At 42.1% G+C, this 15,968-nt stretch overlaps 4 protein-coding genes across 6 annotated transcripts; all 4 read right to left on the bottom strand.

Moving 5' to 3' along the window:
• Positions 1–2,945: 2,945 nt before the first annotated feature.
• LOC103970265 (uncharacterized) lies at positions 2,946–5,189 on the bottom strand. The gene is made up of 2 exons (XM_009383974.3): positions 5,127–5,189; positions 2,946–4,041 (listed from the first exon to the last, which is right to left on the bottom strand). The coding sequence occupies exons 1-2, from the start codon at positions 5,187–5,189 to the stop codon at positions 3,343–3,345; spliced, it is 762 nt and encodes a 253-aa protein (XP_009382249.2). The 3' UTR covers positions 2,946–3,342.
• Positions 5,190–6,036: 847 nt separating this feature from the next.
• Positions 6,037–8,506, bottom strand: LOC135580825 (uncharacterized). Of its 3 annotated transcripts, none has more exons than XM_065179773.1 (4): positions 8,424–8,506; positions 6,840–6,913; positions 6,639–6,765; positions 6,037–6,559 (listed from the first exon to the last, which is right to left on the bottom strand). In XM_065179773.1, exons 2-4 carry the CDS (start codon positions 6,899–6,901, stop codon positions 6,245–6,247), a joined length of 504 nt encoding a protein of 167 aa, XP_065035845.1. In that variant the 5' UTR covers positions 6,902–6,913; positions 8,424–8,506; the 3' UTR covers positions 6,037–6,244. The 3 variants fall into 3 exon arrangements, with proteins under 3 accessions (XP_065035845.1, XP_065035846.1, XP_009382247.2); XM_065179774.1 differs by having other exon boundaries at positions 8,419–8,482; XM_009383972.3 differs by lacking the exon at positions 8,424–8,506 and adding an exon at positions 8,223–8,408.
• Positions 8,507–10,612: 2,106 nt separating this feature from the next.
• On the bottom strand, positions 10,613–12,415 carry LOC135671568 (probable receptor-like protein kinase At5g24010). Its single transcript, XM_065179771.1, has one exon. The coding sequence runs from the start codon at positions 12,273–12,275 to the stop codon at positions 10,839–10,841; it is 1,437 nt and encodes a 478-aa protein (XP_065035843.1). The 5' UTR covers positions 12,276–12,415; the 3' UTR covers positions 10,613–10,838.
• A 397-nt stretch (positions 12,416–12,812) lies between these two features.
• On the bottom strand, positions 12,813–15,529 carry LOC135671567 (probable receptor-like protein kinase At5g24010). The gene has a single exon (XM_065179770.1). The coding sequence runs from the start codon at positions 15,473–15,475 to the stop codon at positions 12,959–12,961; it is 2,517 nt and encodes an 838-aa protein (XP_065035842.1). The 5' UTR covers positions 15,476–15,529; the 3' UTR covers positions 12,813–12,958.
• Between the last annotated feature and the right edge of the window lie 439 nt (positions 15,530–15,968).

Below are 15,968 nucleotides of genomic sequence, written 5' to 3'. Positions count from 1 at the left end.
ATAAAAACAAATGTATGTACTGTAACAAATTATGTGTCATCTACCGTCCCAAATTTATTATTTGCAAAGAATCCACTTCTAACTAACTTGTACTCTTTTTTTACCTCTAAACAGACTTTGAAGTATGAATTCTAAGTAAGCAATGTGGTCGATTAGAAGGCACTCACTCAATACACCACAAGAGGACTCGACTCCTATAATGACACTGCCTATTTATTTACTGTCCGCAACATCCAACACTCGAACGCGCTGATTATTATTTCCAGTAAACGAGACATATACGAAAACTGTGGTTTCTTTCAGACGAGTTCCTTTCATTTGCTACAATGATGTGATATGTCGTGAACACCAGCATGTATTGCCTGTGTTTGTTTTAATGGGCACCAAAGGAGAGCTTCAACTCAAGCATGACACTCTTGCAATGAATAAGGAGGACCAGAGAAGATAAAGGTGCCGGAGGACAGCGAGCCCACAAAGAGAAGATGTGAAGGAGACGGAGAGGAGAGAAGTCCATCTCTTCCCACTTGAACAGTTTGGTCCAAACCTGCACACCCATCTCCTGGCAGCATCTTTCTGTGGGCTAAATCTGAAAGCTGCGCAAGCTGTGTTGTCATCCTTCTTCTGGGGACAGAATGCATGGCCTGAAAGGAGCTGTCTTCGTTATCTTCTCCCTAAATGCGGACAAAACTTGTAGGGACCTGCAAGTCTATTGAGCCCCCCATGGAAGGGTAATACATCCATGCATGCCTCGCAAACTGAAAAGTGACTTGTATCATATGGTGAGATTCTAAATTGACATTACGTCGGGACACACCATTCCGATTGTCTGCGTGCCCTGACAACTAATATTTGATTTCATCCTTTGGGTATGCAAAGGATAGGCTGACAAGAGCCACACATTCGGCATTCATGGAGAAGCCTGGGACCTAAATCATTGCACAGTGCTGAGGATGTGAAGTGGATGGACCAAAGAAGCTTGTCGGATGGCGTTTACAGGATAACGCCTTTGCTTTTGCCATCTCGGAACTGTAGGATTACTTCTCCATCTCATGATTCCTTCATTTCATCAAACTGTTTCTTGCTTTGGTGCTGTGAAGCTTTTCCTGATTGCTCGATGGGTTTTACTAAGTCAACTACGCGTATAAAAGCATTGAAGGGCTATTAAATGCTTTAAGATTACCAACCTTTCTAGCGATCGGTCATCATCATCATAAGTAGAGCAAGATGTGAGGAATACGGTGCTCTTCCGTTATCCTCTAGGGTTTTTAAAGAGGACGAAGGAAAAGAAATATATTTTTCATGATTTATATGAAAAGATACAAAAAGGAGATTTGTGCTCAAGTGTGGATAACTTAAAGACCTTGTAAATGATCTTAGAATTTAATTTTTTTTTTATGGATATAGTTGGAGAGTTTTCGAACTACATTAATCTTACGTTAATTTTTTGATATATTATTTAATTATTAATTTTTTATATTTTTATTTTAAAAATCTTTTCTCTATTTCGACACTATATATGTTCTTTTTCTTTAGTTCTTGCATGGATAAAATGAATTGATTTTTCTTATATGAATAATAGCAAGCAATGTCTCACTAGAATAAAATAAAACATCATTTGAATGCCAAAAGAATCTTTCAATTAATATGAATCTATATACTAAACGGTTACGTATTTGAATATGATAATGTAAAACCGAGACAAGTCATGTCATTTTATGTGTTCAAAATATTCATATATGTTAGACGAAGAGAGATGAACAAAGAGGATACTCATATATTAGGTTTGACATGTAACATATAAAACCTAACCTTTTAGGTCATTTTGATTGCAATGCAATAAGTAGATAAATGGCACTAGCAGATGTTGACTAATAGAGGTAGATAAATGAACCACCTCATAACATACACTACAAAAGACTTAATTTAAACCCTGAAAACTAAAGGAAAGATAATCAACTCACACATGAAGAAGGATTAGGTTTAACTAACCCATAAGAATAGGGGAAGATGTTGAAGTATTCATAAATAATAATATATAAGTTTAAGCTTTTTGATTGAATTGATATCTATTGTATGTTAACCCTAACCAATTTGACACATGTTTATCAATATTTGATTTTTTTGATAATATTTATTTAAAAATTATTCCTTTTTTTTTATTATAATTCAGAAGGTTTGAATTAGGTGGGGTTGATAAGAATAAGTTCATCATCAATAAGTTATTCTAAAGAATAATTTATAAGTTTAATTTTTTTGATCGAATCGATATTTAATATATGTTAACCTTGACCAATTTGACACATATTTATCAATATTTAATTTTGATAATATTTATTTAAAAATTGTTCTTCCTCTTAAATTATAATTCACATGGTTTGAATTAGGTGAAGAATAAGCTCATCATCAATAGGTTATTGTGGACACAAAAATGCGTAGTTTGCATCTCAAACGCATAACTATTTAGAGGGCTCTTCTAAGCTACTCTTGGAAGAGATAATAAGATAAAAACTCATCCATACTTATATAACCTTTTTGTATATTAACAATCCTTTTTAATTTAGTCACATTTGCTTCTATATTAATAATCAAACACGCTATTTGATAATCTATTGATCCTACTATGATTCAAATACAAAGAACAAAAATATGGTACAAAGGTACCTTAAATCATTTCATCTTTATTTAGTTACCATGCATTATTAATACAAACCAAACACTGGCTGTAGGAGAACAAATTGAGCTCTAGTAAATTAATGTATTTATTCGATGTATTCTAATCTTTCTCATACTATTATACCACTTGCAATATTTTCAGATGAACTCATTGTCATCATCTATTAACCTTAGTTAGAAAAAGGGTGAAAAATAGAAAGTCTCATAAATATGTAAGAATTTATTTTTTTTTTGTATCGAACAAATCATGGAATTAATCTGAAATTCACTCATAAAAAGTCTCGAGAAAATATAGTTCTCGATGTTTTATGAAGAGTGTTTGAGATCATTGGTTTCCAATTTCAAGATACAAGATAGGGAAGAACTCAAGAGTACAGCACAAGAATTCTTTTCTCAACAACTCAACATTTATGAGACATTTTTTTGGTGTGGGTAGACATTTGGGGGCGTACATGAAGAATCCACAAGAAAATAAGTTATAGAGCGTCTCTTGTTCTTCTTGGATTCTGCTCACTGTCTTCTCCACGCATGTTCTTCTTGAATACTAAGAGACCAACGAAGAAACTCCAGAGTAGTTTCTGAGTGTAGAAGCAGAAGAGAAATAAGCAATTCACGGCAGTTTCCGAAGGTGTAGTCACCGCGTCTCGGACGGAGGAGTGAGAACTAACTTTAAGCATTGTCGCTTGGAGTTGCGATTGATCTTTTGCAGTGAAGAATCGCGTCATGAATCGAAATATCAGCATTGCTGCGACACCACTCGACGCTCGAGAAGGGATTACTGGTCTTGGGTTTGGGAGAACCGCCCGCTGAGTCCTTCCGACTCCTCACCGTCTTCGAAGAAACCAATCTCAAGCACTTCACCTTCTTATACAAGGGCATCAGAAAACACAAACACCTCCGCAGTGTTCTCTTCGAAGGTCTCGTGCAGTTCCGAAAGAAATGCAACTTGGGCTTCCAACTCTTTGGTGTAAGATCGATGGAAGAGCATGAACTGGCCGAACTGGGTGTGGCTTTGGCTTGGAGGAACACCGGAAGGTGTGAAGAGATCGAGGAAGCGGCTCTACTAGGAGAAGAGCAGAAGGTACTCCTCCTCGAGGGAAGGGACTTCGATGAGCAATCGTATGCTACCGAAAGTTTTGGTGCAGTGGCGCTGTGAAGCGGCAGTAGGAGACCATCGGAGAAGATTTGGTCTGCATGGACTAGGAACGAAGATTCATATAGGGGGAGGTTGAAGTCGAAGACGTCAGCGCTACTGCTCATCCACCGCGTGGAGATGGACTCGGGATCCATGTCGATGGAGGAGCCACCGTCGGCTGGAGCGATGGCCGTGGCCGAGAGTGGCGTGGGAGGGCTTGACGATAGGAGAAGCTACTATCGATGAACACCAGTTGTGAGGTCTCCATGCGAGCTTTAAGGCTTGAGATTGAGAGCGAGTAGTTGGCCGGGCGAGATGAGAAGAAACTGGACATGACGAGTGACAACAAGAATGTTATCACATCATTCCACGTCTTGATTGATTAGGTTTGGAGGATGCCCTCTGCTTGTTTGCGTGGAGACGCCGAGATCTTCTTCCGTGAAAATACGTTTGGTCGTCTAATTTCGTGGGCTATTTTTAATTTATACGCTTATTTATTTATAGTCATAAGATTACAGGTGGAGTGGCGAGAGTTCTAAGAGTTATTCCATTTTCATGAAAAAAGATATATATATATATATATATATAAAGATATATATATAAAGATATATATATATATATATATATAATTTTATCAAAGAAATATAATAAAAAATAAAATTCTAAAAATTATTATTTTTATCCAAAAAAAAAAAAAAGATTACATAAAGAATTTTTAACCTTTGATATTATCAAACGATTGAAAACAAAAGAATACGTACAGAAAGCGATAGATATTTATGATTTCTTCTTACTCGTTTAAGTCGTTGTGCGCAATTAATACGGCTGGAAGAAGGAAGGAAGGAAGGAAGGGAAGGAAGGAAAGAGGAATTCGATGGACGACGACGACCATTATTTTTTAGGTGTCAGAAATCGCTTGAAATTGAACCGAAACAGAAACACGGGTGACATGCCACCAGAGATAAGACATTTTTAGTGGCAGATGAAGGTAGACAAGGAAGCTTTCGGAAGCGGTACGAACGACGTGTTGCGCCCGCAACGTGGTTGTCGAATGGCCCCAATGGTCCCGTCGTCATGACAGTCCTATGCCAAACGACCTGCAGGGGTTTATATTTTGCGACCGACATGAATAGTCAGTCACCGGAAGACCGAGCGGGCGTCAGCTTGGGGCCGTGATAGGCGGATACCAGACGATGGAACTCGATCTACCGTCCAGATTTACGTAGACATTCATTCATTCGTCGGAGGAGGGTATGTATGGGAACCATCCATATACGAAGAAGTTTATGTCGAGCGGATGATGATGATAATAGCAAACCGGAATGCGTGTAGGAATCGGGAATCCAAGCGATCGTTCTCCGGCATCTAATCTCTGTGGCATGCAATCCAAGTCAAAGACTGTTCGTTCATTAAGCCTTACTTGTTACATGTTATTTATGTGATGCATACGCAACGGAGAACAAACGGTGGCAACGGGGGTTCGATGTGACTGGATGCGAGCTGGACGGCAGAAAACAATATTTCCAGATGCTGATGCAGATAATAATATATAGCACAATGTCAAAGCAACTCACGGGTGATTTCCCGAGTAGAATATTGGAGCACAGGTGATTTTTCCTTTAAATTTATAAATACCATATAATTTTAAATTTCCCGAGGTGGGTTTCTGACTCTTTTCTTTTTAATTATTGTCATATAAATTTTATATTGTTATATCTGAAACCTGTTTTACATTTATTATTTTTAAAAAATTATTTAAAATTATTTATTGATATTATTAGATCAAAATATAAGAAAATAATGAATAAATAATCATTAAAGTTTTATTTGGGACAATTATCTAATTTTATTTTACTCTCTACGAGTTTTTTTATATTTCATAAATTTCATTTGAAATTGTCATGAGTTATAAAAATTTTAATTCAGGATTATTGATTTATTAATATTTTAAATTCATTATGATGGTTTTAGAATCGTATTGAATAATAACGTTTCTATCTTAATTAAATTATTGAGTGTGATTGGAATTTTCATTTGCTTTTTAAAAATATTTAAGATTTATTTTGAATACAATTATTAATTAATTTTATTACATTCATTCCCTTTGTTGTGCTTTTGTCGAAAGCGTATCAAAAAAAACTTACTCACGGGATGTAACAACGTTAGCGTCAACACAGTAAAAACATGCATAAGAGGTGGAAATTTCTAATGCGAAGGTAGGCCAAGAATAATAAGAAATAAGTAGTTGAAATGATGGAAAATTCATGTATACAGAGTGAAGCAAATCAAGCCATTTTTTCAGTCGCCACCAGCTGTAGAAGTGGTGGTAAGAGCGAAGAAGTAACGTCCAGAGTATCATCACCACTGAAAAGAACAGTGTCCCAGATCAGGTAACGGTGGTTGATTCACTCTTTGTACAGGTTTACAACACCTCTATCAGTCTGATTCTTGATATCCCGTCAAAGAATGATCCTTGTTGCCAGGAGGCAAGGAATTAGTTAGCAGTCTTGGTTTCTTCGTCGCACAACCTCCTTGTTCTTCGAGGGACTTCAATTTATTCCTTATCGCTGCGATCTTGGCATTCCGATTCATTTGCCCTAGCGTGCTGCTGCGTGCATCATTGGCTTTTGTTTCAGCACAGGCAAACTTTGATTCCATGTCTCCCAGATGCTTCTCACTGGCCAAACGAACGACCAGAGGGCGTCCAGAAACAAATCTACCATTCATCTTTGTTTTTGCCAATAGAGCTTCCTGAATGCTCACTTCAAACAACAACAATAAGACTATTGCAACTAGGTTTTAGATGATATTATGTGACTTTGTTGCTTACCTCTTTCACGCTATACTGGATAAAGGCGTAGCCACGTGGTTCCCCACGTTTAGGACCACGGGTGTGCCACAGAAAATCTTCAGATATAATCTTCCCAAAAGGGGAAAACATCTTGATCACATTGGACCTAATTCAGATTACAGTAAGCAATGTATCACAAGGAAGAGGCTGTAAGAAGGAATAACGTTGATTAGTTCTTACTCAGGAACCCTTTGATCAATATTGCCAACATATATCTTGCTTTCACACGTTTCATCAGTCATACCCCCACCGTCCTGCGTTGTGAAGTTGAAGCCGTGATGTAAGATTGTCATGCAGTAGTAAAATGGTTAGGAAACAAATTTCCAGCAGCAACCAACATTCTTGTCAAATGGAAATTGTATCTGTTTGATATTCTTAATGATGGAAAAGTTCTTGCAGCAAAGAGAAACACAAAGGCATGGACAAACACATAAAAAGTCAGATGCACACATCAAAAATTCTTACGATGAAATATGAAGTGTTCAAACTTTAACAGATAAAATGGAAGCCTCATATCCAGCACATCAAATTGTGACAATTTCATTGAAATAAAGCAAAACATCAAATTCATCATCAAAAACTTAGATCTATATAGGTGAAGTCTGCTGATCGGGACTCCTCATTGGCAGATGGTAATCCTCTATTTGAAAATTTCAAGATTGTGTAATTCAATATCTAATAGTCAAATGGATAGTACAAATTTAATTCAACAATAAATTCTATACTCGACATAAGAATCCCCCATGGTGCCTTACAGATGGAACTAGCTCATCTGAAGATTTTCAAAGATTAAAAACTTTTTTTTCAGTCTTCAATTTAGGTGAAATAATGTGAAAGATAAGATAGATCTCATCACTTATCCAATAATAATCAGTTCCATAGGATGCATCACATCAAAAATTTCATTCGGTACAGAAAAATTCAGAGTGCTAAAGAGGGTTGAAAGATTGCAATTTGTTTTTCTAATCCTTCTATACAGTTTTCTCATCGTAGAGAAGGTTCAAACAAAGATGGAAAACAAACAACAATCTGATCTACTAGCCATGGCTACCAAACCTGAAAAGGCTCATTTCATCTACAACTTTATTTTCCGCTAGATAACGTATGAAGTGTCAGCCAACAAGAACATCGCCAATTTATTAATATGATTTCAATTTCTTCTGTTGTTCCGTGATCAAACTATCACTACCCAATCCCAATTCCGACATGCAAATGTACCCTGGAATCTCAATTAATATACCAATTAACACCGAACAAGAAGTACCCAACGGGCAAGTCATAAGACTACATCTTCTCATCAAATCCTCTTCATCATCGTCTTCTATTTTCCAGTCAACTGAAGATTGTTTAGAATTCTTTAAATTCCATTTGTCCTCACTTCCTCAAAGACGTCTTCCAATGCCTAATTTTATCCAACTCGCGCGGCGCCCCAAAGAACAACCAGATCCACGAAAACGGAGCCTCTTCATCCATTGATTTCTTCTCAGCGATAAAAAGAAAGAAAAGAAAGAAGGACGATCAACAATTATGGTCTATGATCGATGAAAATCCACCGTAATCTACCTCAAACTGTACCGAGAGTTACTCGATATGCATCGAACATCGAAAACCCCAACACACGGGATGGCATGGCTCTCGAATTTATTGCCCCAGGAAGTAAAAGATAGAAAGAGCAACGGAGGATTATGAGATATGAACGAAATGAAATCAAGGGAAGAAACGAGAAAGATACAAGGCATGCAAGGAAGAACATCCGAACCTTACCTTCTACGGAGCCGCCGATCGAGAGAGGGAGAGAAGTCAGCGTAGACGGACGGAGAGGCCGTTAGGGCTCGCGGGAGACACCATTATCTGTTACCCCAAAGGTGGGCTGTAATACGGCATCGAGATGAATCGTTGGGCCCATATAGTAAGATCCGGCCCATGTAAACTTGTGCTATGCGTGTAAAATAGTGCGATTCAAGAATGAATTGGAGTCATTTGCCACTTCCTAAGTCGAAGATTTATGTCTCGGAAATGTCGTCTTAAATCAATTTATCTGAAAGGTTTTCCTTATATATATATATATATATATATATATATATATATATATATTGTGTGTGGGGGATGGAGATCGGAGAGCTGTAACGTCGTAGGCTATCAACAACAAAAATGCTTTCATATTGATGTCGAAAAGCTTGCATTGAAATCGACATTTTGCGATGGTTAATTGAGAACAAACCCTTCCAAAAGTTCGTTTCTTGCTACAAGAACAAATGAATCTGTGTTTGGAATATTCATTTCAAAAAAGCTTAAACGATCGACAACTTGCAACTTTATGTTGAGATCCTTTTTGCCAACAAAGTCTTCCATGAGTTCATCATGTGGTTCCAGAGATTATACATATAACGATTCAGCAATCGCATACCCACACGATCATACGATGAACTTATCTACTACTGCATCCACTTTGTTACAGAGATGAACACAACCAACAATAGATACATGTCGCATGCCTTGCATTAGATGCTTCTTCATACTTCAACGTGCCAAAAAAAATGATCAGATTTGTCGAGCAAAATATAAAGCAAGGGAATGAATCTGTACTCATTCTACCATCAAAGAGAATTGTTCTATCACCAAAACGACACCATGAATTGTTCTAGCACCAAAACGAACCAGACTTTCTGAGAGTGATTTAGCAACTTACAGCATCAAAACACTTTAACATTTTGAATTGTAAACTACTTGTTCATCCGCAAAAATTTAATAGCCATGTACCAAATATCGGAAGGCCGTCGGCAGTACGGAAAAGTAAATGATGCATCAATTTACCTTTGCCTTACATGGAATCAATGTGACAGATGCATATTCAAGATAGAAAATGCTTTGCACAACCATCAAAGCTCGTGGTCACCTGCCTTTTGCGTCGAGGAAAAAGATATTGAAAGGTGCAGGAAACAACATCATGCATTTTTGCTCTTCAAAGAGGCCAAGAATGCTCATTTCTTTTTCTTTCTTCGGAATGATGTGGTAGCCAAAAAGAAATTAAACCTCACAAGAAAAGGAAAAGAAATATCAAAATTCGATCAGATCTATATCAGCACCAATTTTTACTATCAATTTTAGCCATAGTTTTATCCCAACCACGAAATATTTTACTAAGCATGACACTCAATGTGCTTGACAATGCTTAATTTTGCTCCATTGTAGGATTATCCAAAGCACGACATTCCTTCTATAGAAGCGTAACCAAAAGGTGCAGAATGCAAGGTCCGTATGAGTTGATATGGATATGCCTAATTGCTTGCCTTAAGCTAAGATGTGATGTGAAGAGCAACAAGTCATCACAATAGGTGAACTCAAGTCTCAACACACCTCATGAGGTACAAACTGACTCTATATGTCTAAATAACTTTACAAATACAAATAGGCTTCCTGGAAGAATTTTCCAGCTTGACAACTATTACACTTAGGTCAATATTCCAAATCAGATTAAGAAAGCAGTTATCTTCTTTCTGTGTTCTATAATAACCAGAAGAAACAACCATTTTCAACACACCAAAAGCTACTATGAGAAAAATAATTAAAAAACCAACAGCAGCACGAGCAATATAATGGACTAGAGGATATCAATGATATATTTGTATCACTAATGGGCATCCCCAACAATGAGCATCCATGTGGTGCATGCACATAAGTGCTAGATGAAACCTAGGCTTCATTTGCAGACAACAATTTGCTCCTCAATCATAAGTTGATCAGACAGTAATCAATTTGTTCAGAAGTCTACAACAGATCACATATATGGCAAGCCTGCATTAAGCGACTTCCATAAGCTGCTAGAGATCTCTAGAAATATGGCTGAAGATGCAGATAAACTGAATGCACATTATTCCTCTTATCCCACAGATGACAAGAATTATATGAAACTAAGGAGAACAAAATTTTAGTGTATAGACAATTACAGCATATTTAAATATTAATTTGTAAGCTTGCCAAGTTGATTGAAAAATGCATAGAAGTTTACAGGGGTTCAGTCCTTTGAGAAACAAAGCTAGTCCTCAAAAACAGATTCATCAAGTGATGTGCAAACAGCACATTTTACATAGTGGAAGAAAGTATTAAACGCAACACGAGTGTTTTATACTCTTCATACAAGCCATAGAAAATATTATACAACATTCTTCCCTTAATTCATCAAAAGTCTACCAACTTACCTGGTATAACTGGAGAATCCTTGGATAACTTACCATTTGAAACATCAACAGGTAGACGTGACCAAGACATAAGACTCCTTGACTCAGACCGCCACCTCAAGAATAGCATGAAGGCAATCACTGACAAGCTCATAAAAGCAAAGCCACATGTAAGTGAACGAACAAAAGCTCCAAAGCCTCTTCCGACCGGATCCTCAGAAACCAAGATAACTGGAGCCTTGCCATCAAGACTGCCCATTGTATTGTTGATCTTCATTATCTCCAAACCATTCAACAATCCTCGAATCCAGGAAGGATTACTCAGATTAGATGGACCAATGCTTATGCTCAAAAGCTCCAAAACATCAACATCCACAACAAAGTCTACATAATATGGTGAAGCCAATATTTGCCCAGTGGAATCAGAGAGATCAAAATCTTGATATGCCAAGTACCCATTAAGGTAGACATTAAAATAAAGCTGGTTAAGCGCCAAACTAGCAATATCACAGAAATGCATCCGAACAAGGTACTTGTAACCTGAACTGACGGGGAATTCCCATGTCATGCTATAATTGGAGCCTGGAACAGTGGCACCACTCGTTGCTCTTGCGGTATTATAAACATTATCAGGGGCAACTTCACGACTCGCTCCGTATCTCTGGTACTTAATCCTTCCGCTATATGTCACAACTTTCGAAGCAGAACTCAGCTTTAGAAACTCAACGTCAGAAACCCACGTCCTCCAGAGAGTATCGTTAAAAGGAGTCACCTTCGGACCCCCAATATTAACCCTATAGAGTGTTTCCAAAGCCTGTTTCGAAAGCCCATGAAATTCCGTAATTTCATCGGGTTTTACTAACCTTCCAGCGTCCAAAATGAGATCTTTCGGAGCTGACATGACTTCGATGGCGTTTACAAAGGCAAAGGAGGACCTGTCCGCCGGAGAAAACGATATTACGAGCTTCCCTTCATTCAGGTTGATGAAGTACTCCTTCATCACAGGGCTCGAGGTGCCGAAATAGGACAGTAGGGTAATATCCGAGGCCAAAACGTGGAAGCGAGCGGAGGAGAGGTCGTACTCCGGGGTGGAGAAGGGGTAGAAGTGAAGGCGGATCCGATGGATTCCCTTGTTCTTGATCTCGAACTCATAGGAGGAGGGGCAAGCGAAGACCCTGGCATTCCGATGGAGGGGGACGGCGTCCGGGGACGGGTTGGAGAGGGAGATCTGGCGGCCGTGGGAACGGAGGACGGGTGGGGAGAGGCCGGAGTCGGGGAGGAACGCGCGGCCGTCGTCGAGGTCGGCGGCGGAGGAAGCGCCGCAGGCGATGAGGTGGTTGTCAGGGGGAGAGAAGCGGACCGCGGAGAGGGTGGAGATGAGGGAGAAGAGGAGGAGGAGACCGGTGGCGAGATCGCCAGGGATTCGACGACTCGCCATTGGAGATGGTATCGATCACGAGACGGGGATTTGGGAAGTGTCTTTTGCTGGCGACGGAAGGGTCTGGAAATTGGGGTAGGACGACGATTGTGGTTGGTTTCGACGCGAGCCAGCTGTCACGCGGTCCGAGCCAGAGAGTCGGTGGGACGGGAAGAAAATTTCTACCCCGCGTTGGAGAAACTTCAATGATGCTATCGACGCGCTCCAGCGTAGCTCGATCGTGGTCGGTCCCACGCGGGACCCACCGCGGGATTGTGATGTGGACGGTCCGGATTGTTCAGTGGAGAAGCGTCGGCCCTTTACGCATCACGCATGACGAGTGAGACGCCTTATCTGAACGGTGTGCTCAACGGTCCATAAAATAGTTTCGGTAAAGGTTATTTATACCGATTAAATTTGACCAAGTCAAACATTTCGATGATGACCTTCAATTCTCCAGAATCACAACCGAGTCATATATAATGCACGGTTCTGCGATTGGTCTCTCATATATAGCCCAGCATCAACATTTGAAGTGAGTTGAAAAGGCCATTGGAGTTGCAGAAGAAAGTTTTATGTAGAAAAGGCCTGTAAATTGGCTGCTACGACAATCAAATTAAACAAGCATCCATACAGTAACACTGGCTCATATAATAATAATTCACTATGATTGCAAATTTATATTCCTTGGCCATCCAGAGTAATTATCTTCCTTCGTCGGTGACCAATTGGGAGAATACGGTGCTTGCCATCAAGTCCGATTCCCCCTGCCTGGCCATCCTGCTCCTGTCATTTGCCTCATCAAAGTTTAAGCTCGCCGTATCCACGTCCCTCATCGCTGCTACTGACATCTGCGACTCCACAGCGCCACTATCCTCGTGCGGTTCCCTCTTCAGCTCCGTCACATGAAGCTGGAGAGCGTACTCTAAGTTCCACAGGATGTCCGCGAACGCAGGCCTGTCGATACCATACTCTGCGACACACTTCTCCGCCGTCTCACCAAACTTCCTCAGTGAATTGGTGTTGATCTTTCCCACAAGCCTCTGATCGATGATCTTTTCGAGCTGGCCTCTCCTCTGCCAGTGAAGCGCCCACTCCGCCAGGTTCAGCTGCTCCATGGAGAGGCTTCTATCGATCACGGGCCTCGCGCACAGCACCTCGAAGAGCATCACTCCGAAGGAGTAGACGTCGGACTTGTCGGTGAGCTTCTGCGTCTTGAAGTATTCCGGGTCGAAGTATCCAAAGGTGCCCTTGACTCCGGTTGTGACATGGGTCTCGCCGAAGGAAGGACCCAGCTTGGAGAGGCCGAAGTCGGAGACCTTGGCCAAGTAGTTTTCGTCAAGCAGGATGTTGGTGGACTTGATGTCGCGGTGGATGATGGTGTGCGAGTAGCCGGTGTGGAGGTAGTGAAGGCCCCTGGCGGCCCCGATGCAGATCTCCAGCCTCTGCTTCCATGAAAGACACGGCTTGTCCGAGCCGTACAAGTGGTTCCTCAGCGTCCCCTTCTCCATGTACTCGTAGACCAAGATCCTCTCCGATTGCTCGTCGCAGTACCCGATCAAGGAGACGAGATGCCGGTGGCGAATGCCGGACAGGACGAGGATCTCAGTCTGGAACTCCGGGTACCCTTGCTTCGACCCCGGCATGGCTCGTTTCACCGCGATCTTGGTACCGTCGGCGAGGACACCCTTGTATACCTTCCCGAAGCCGCCGCTGCCGACAACAAGGCTCTCATCGAAGTCGTTAGTAGCTGCCTTGATGTCGAGCAGGGGGATGTAGAGGCCGAGATTAACTCTGAGCGATGCTGCGAGCGCCGTTCCTTCGGTGGACTTACTCGAACGCCCAACAGAGTTTCCGCGCGGAGTTTCTCGAAACGGAGACCAGGATTCATTCGGCAGCAGAGGCAGAGGCTTCGATCTGCGCCTCTTACGTATGAAGACCATGACAAAGATGATCAGAAGACTCACAAGCAGGACGCCACCAACAGCGACGCCGACTATCGCTGCAATAGGCACGCCATTGCTGGAATTTGATAGCAGGTTGGAAGTTCCATCAATTACCTTGAAGATCTCCAGCCCGTTGAGCATCGCATTAGCATTCCACTTCGTGGTCCGGGCAACGTCCCGGCCAATGCTTATATTGATCATTCCGGAGCTCGGAACTGCCAAGTCGAAGTCAATATAGAATGCTTGGGCAAGAGAATTAACGTGATCACTGGCTTGTATCTCCCGAACTGGCAGGTTCCCGACGTAGAGGTCGAAGATGATGTCAGTGCTGAAGCCTTGCGATATGAAATCACAGAAATGTGTTCGTACCAGGTACTTGTAACCTGCGACCACCGGAAAGCTCCACGTAACGTTGAAGTCGAAACTGGGGTTGGCCCGGAGTGAGCTCGAGATGTTCATGGTTCTGGCCGTACTGTAGACTGTCCGCGGAGCGACATCGTCAGACTCGTTCGGCTGGTACGTAATTTTGTCGGGGTCCGTGTGGTTCGACAAGGAGGCAACCTTGTTAAGGAGGTAGTCATCGTCGGCGATCCACGTCCTCCAGAGGCTGTCGTTGACCCGAGGCCCGCCCATGTTGATCCTGTGGACAGTCTCAAGCGCTTGACGGGACAATTGGGCGATATCCGGCTGTGAGTCTTCGTTGATGTTGAGATTGGCGGGTGCGGTGAAGACCTCGACGGCGTTGACGAAGGCCAACGACGAGCTCGGACTTGGAGCGAAGGTGACAACGAGCTCGTCAGAATCGACCCAGAGGAAGTACTCCTTGATGATCGGAGCCGTGGAGATCGGTGCGGAGAAGTCTTCGAGGAGGACGACGCCGCGTTGGAGGGCGTTGACGCCAAAGCGGGCGGAGGAGAGGTTGTAGCCGTTGCCCGAGAAGGGGAAGAAGTGGAGGCGGAGGACGTAGGTACCGTTGGTGTTGATCGTGAAGCGGTAGGAGGCAGAACTGGTGAAGACGCGAGCGGTGGAGTAGAGGGAGGAGGAGGAGGAGGCGGCGACCGAGGGATTGGAGAGGGAGGGGTACTTGTCGGAATCAGAGAGGAAGGGAGAGTCATCGGTGAAGTTGCGGGAAGGCACGTCTGTGGTGATGACGATGTCAGGTGCGGAACCGCAGTTGAGGTAGTGGGAAGTGTCGGGGTTGAAGGCAGTGGTGGAGACGAAGAGGGCGGAGGGGAGAAAGAGGGGGAGGAGGAAGGCGAGAATCCTGAGATCCATTATGGTGCTACGGAGCACCGGGGAGTGCTTGTGCGGGTATGCTTATGCTTGTGACTGCTAGCAAATTTACAGCGGGTTGTGGAATTGGAATGGGTCCCCCTTTGGCCCTTAGCGTGGAAAATTCATAACCCAAGACGAGCAATTGCAAACCACGGCCCGCCCGCCATCCCCACCTACCCTGCCAATCACCGAAGGGCCCACCTGTCACACCTCCAAAACCCAGACGGGTAAGTCACCGGGTGTCGTGTGCATATCCGTGAACGTAGTCCATCATTAGTGTGGATACGACCTCTCCAGGGAGCAATCTCATCATCTATCGCTTGGAAGAAATGTTGGCCCGCGAGGTCCCACGCCTGAATTATTGCCAGCCGTTCATCCACTGGGCTCGGTGCATGTCCAAGTGATTCACTGTGGAATGAAATGAAGGTATAGTGAGACAAATCATTGGAAAATATATTTGAAGAGTCTTGATCAAGTGCGGTGGACAGTGCCG

Source organism: Musa acuminata, unplaced genomic scaffold (genome assembly GCF_036884655.1).
Source record: "Musa acuminata AAA Group cultivar baxijiao unplaced genomic scaffold, Cavendish_Baxijiao_AAA HiC_scaffold_1141, whole genome shotgun sequence".
Taxonomy (NCBI): Eukaryota; Viridiplantae; Streptophyta; class Magnoliopsida; order Zingiberales; family Musaceae; genus Musa; species Musa acuminata.
The sequence above is the reverse complement of the archived record's forward strand: the minus strand, read 5'-3'. Positions and strand labels throughout refer to the sequence as shown.

Bases quoted from the DNA above. Each gene is read 5' to 3' on its own strand.
- LOC103970265 (XM_009383974.3), bottom strand. From the start codon at position 5,189: ATGCCACAGAGATTAGATGCCGGAGAACGATCGCTTGGATTCCCGATT. The intron at 4,042-5,126 runs GTTTGCTATTAT...CATCGATAGTAG, and splicing joins CGATTCCTACACGCATTCCG to CTTCTCCTATCGTCAAGCCC.
- LOC135580825 (XM_065179773.1), bottom strand. From the start codon at position 6,901: ATGACTGATGAAACGTGTGAAAGCAAGATATATGTTGGCAATATTGAT. The intron at 6,766-6,839 runs GTAAGAACTAAT...AATCTGAATTAG, and splicing joins ATTGATCAAAGGGTTCCTGA to GTCCAATGTGATCAAGATGT. The intron at 6,560-6,638 runs GTAAGCAACAAA...GTGAGCATTCAG, and splicing joins TCCAGTATAGCGTGAAAGAG to GAAGCTCTATTGGCAAAAAC.
- LOC135671568 (XM_065179771.1), bottom strand. From the start codon at position 12,275: ATGGCGAGTCGTCGAATCCCTGGCGATCTCGCCACCGGTCTCCTCCTC.
- LOC135671567 (XM_065179770.1), bottom strand. From the start codon at position 15,475: ATGGATCTCAGGATTCTCGCCTTCCTCCTCCCCCTCTTTCTCCCCTCC.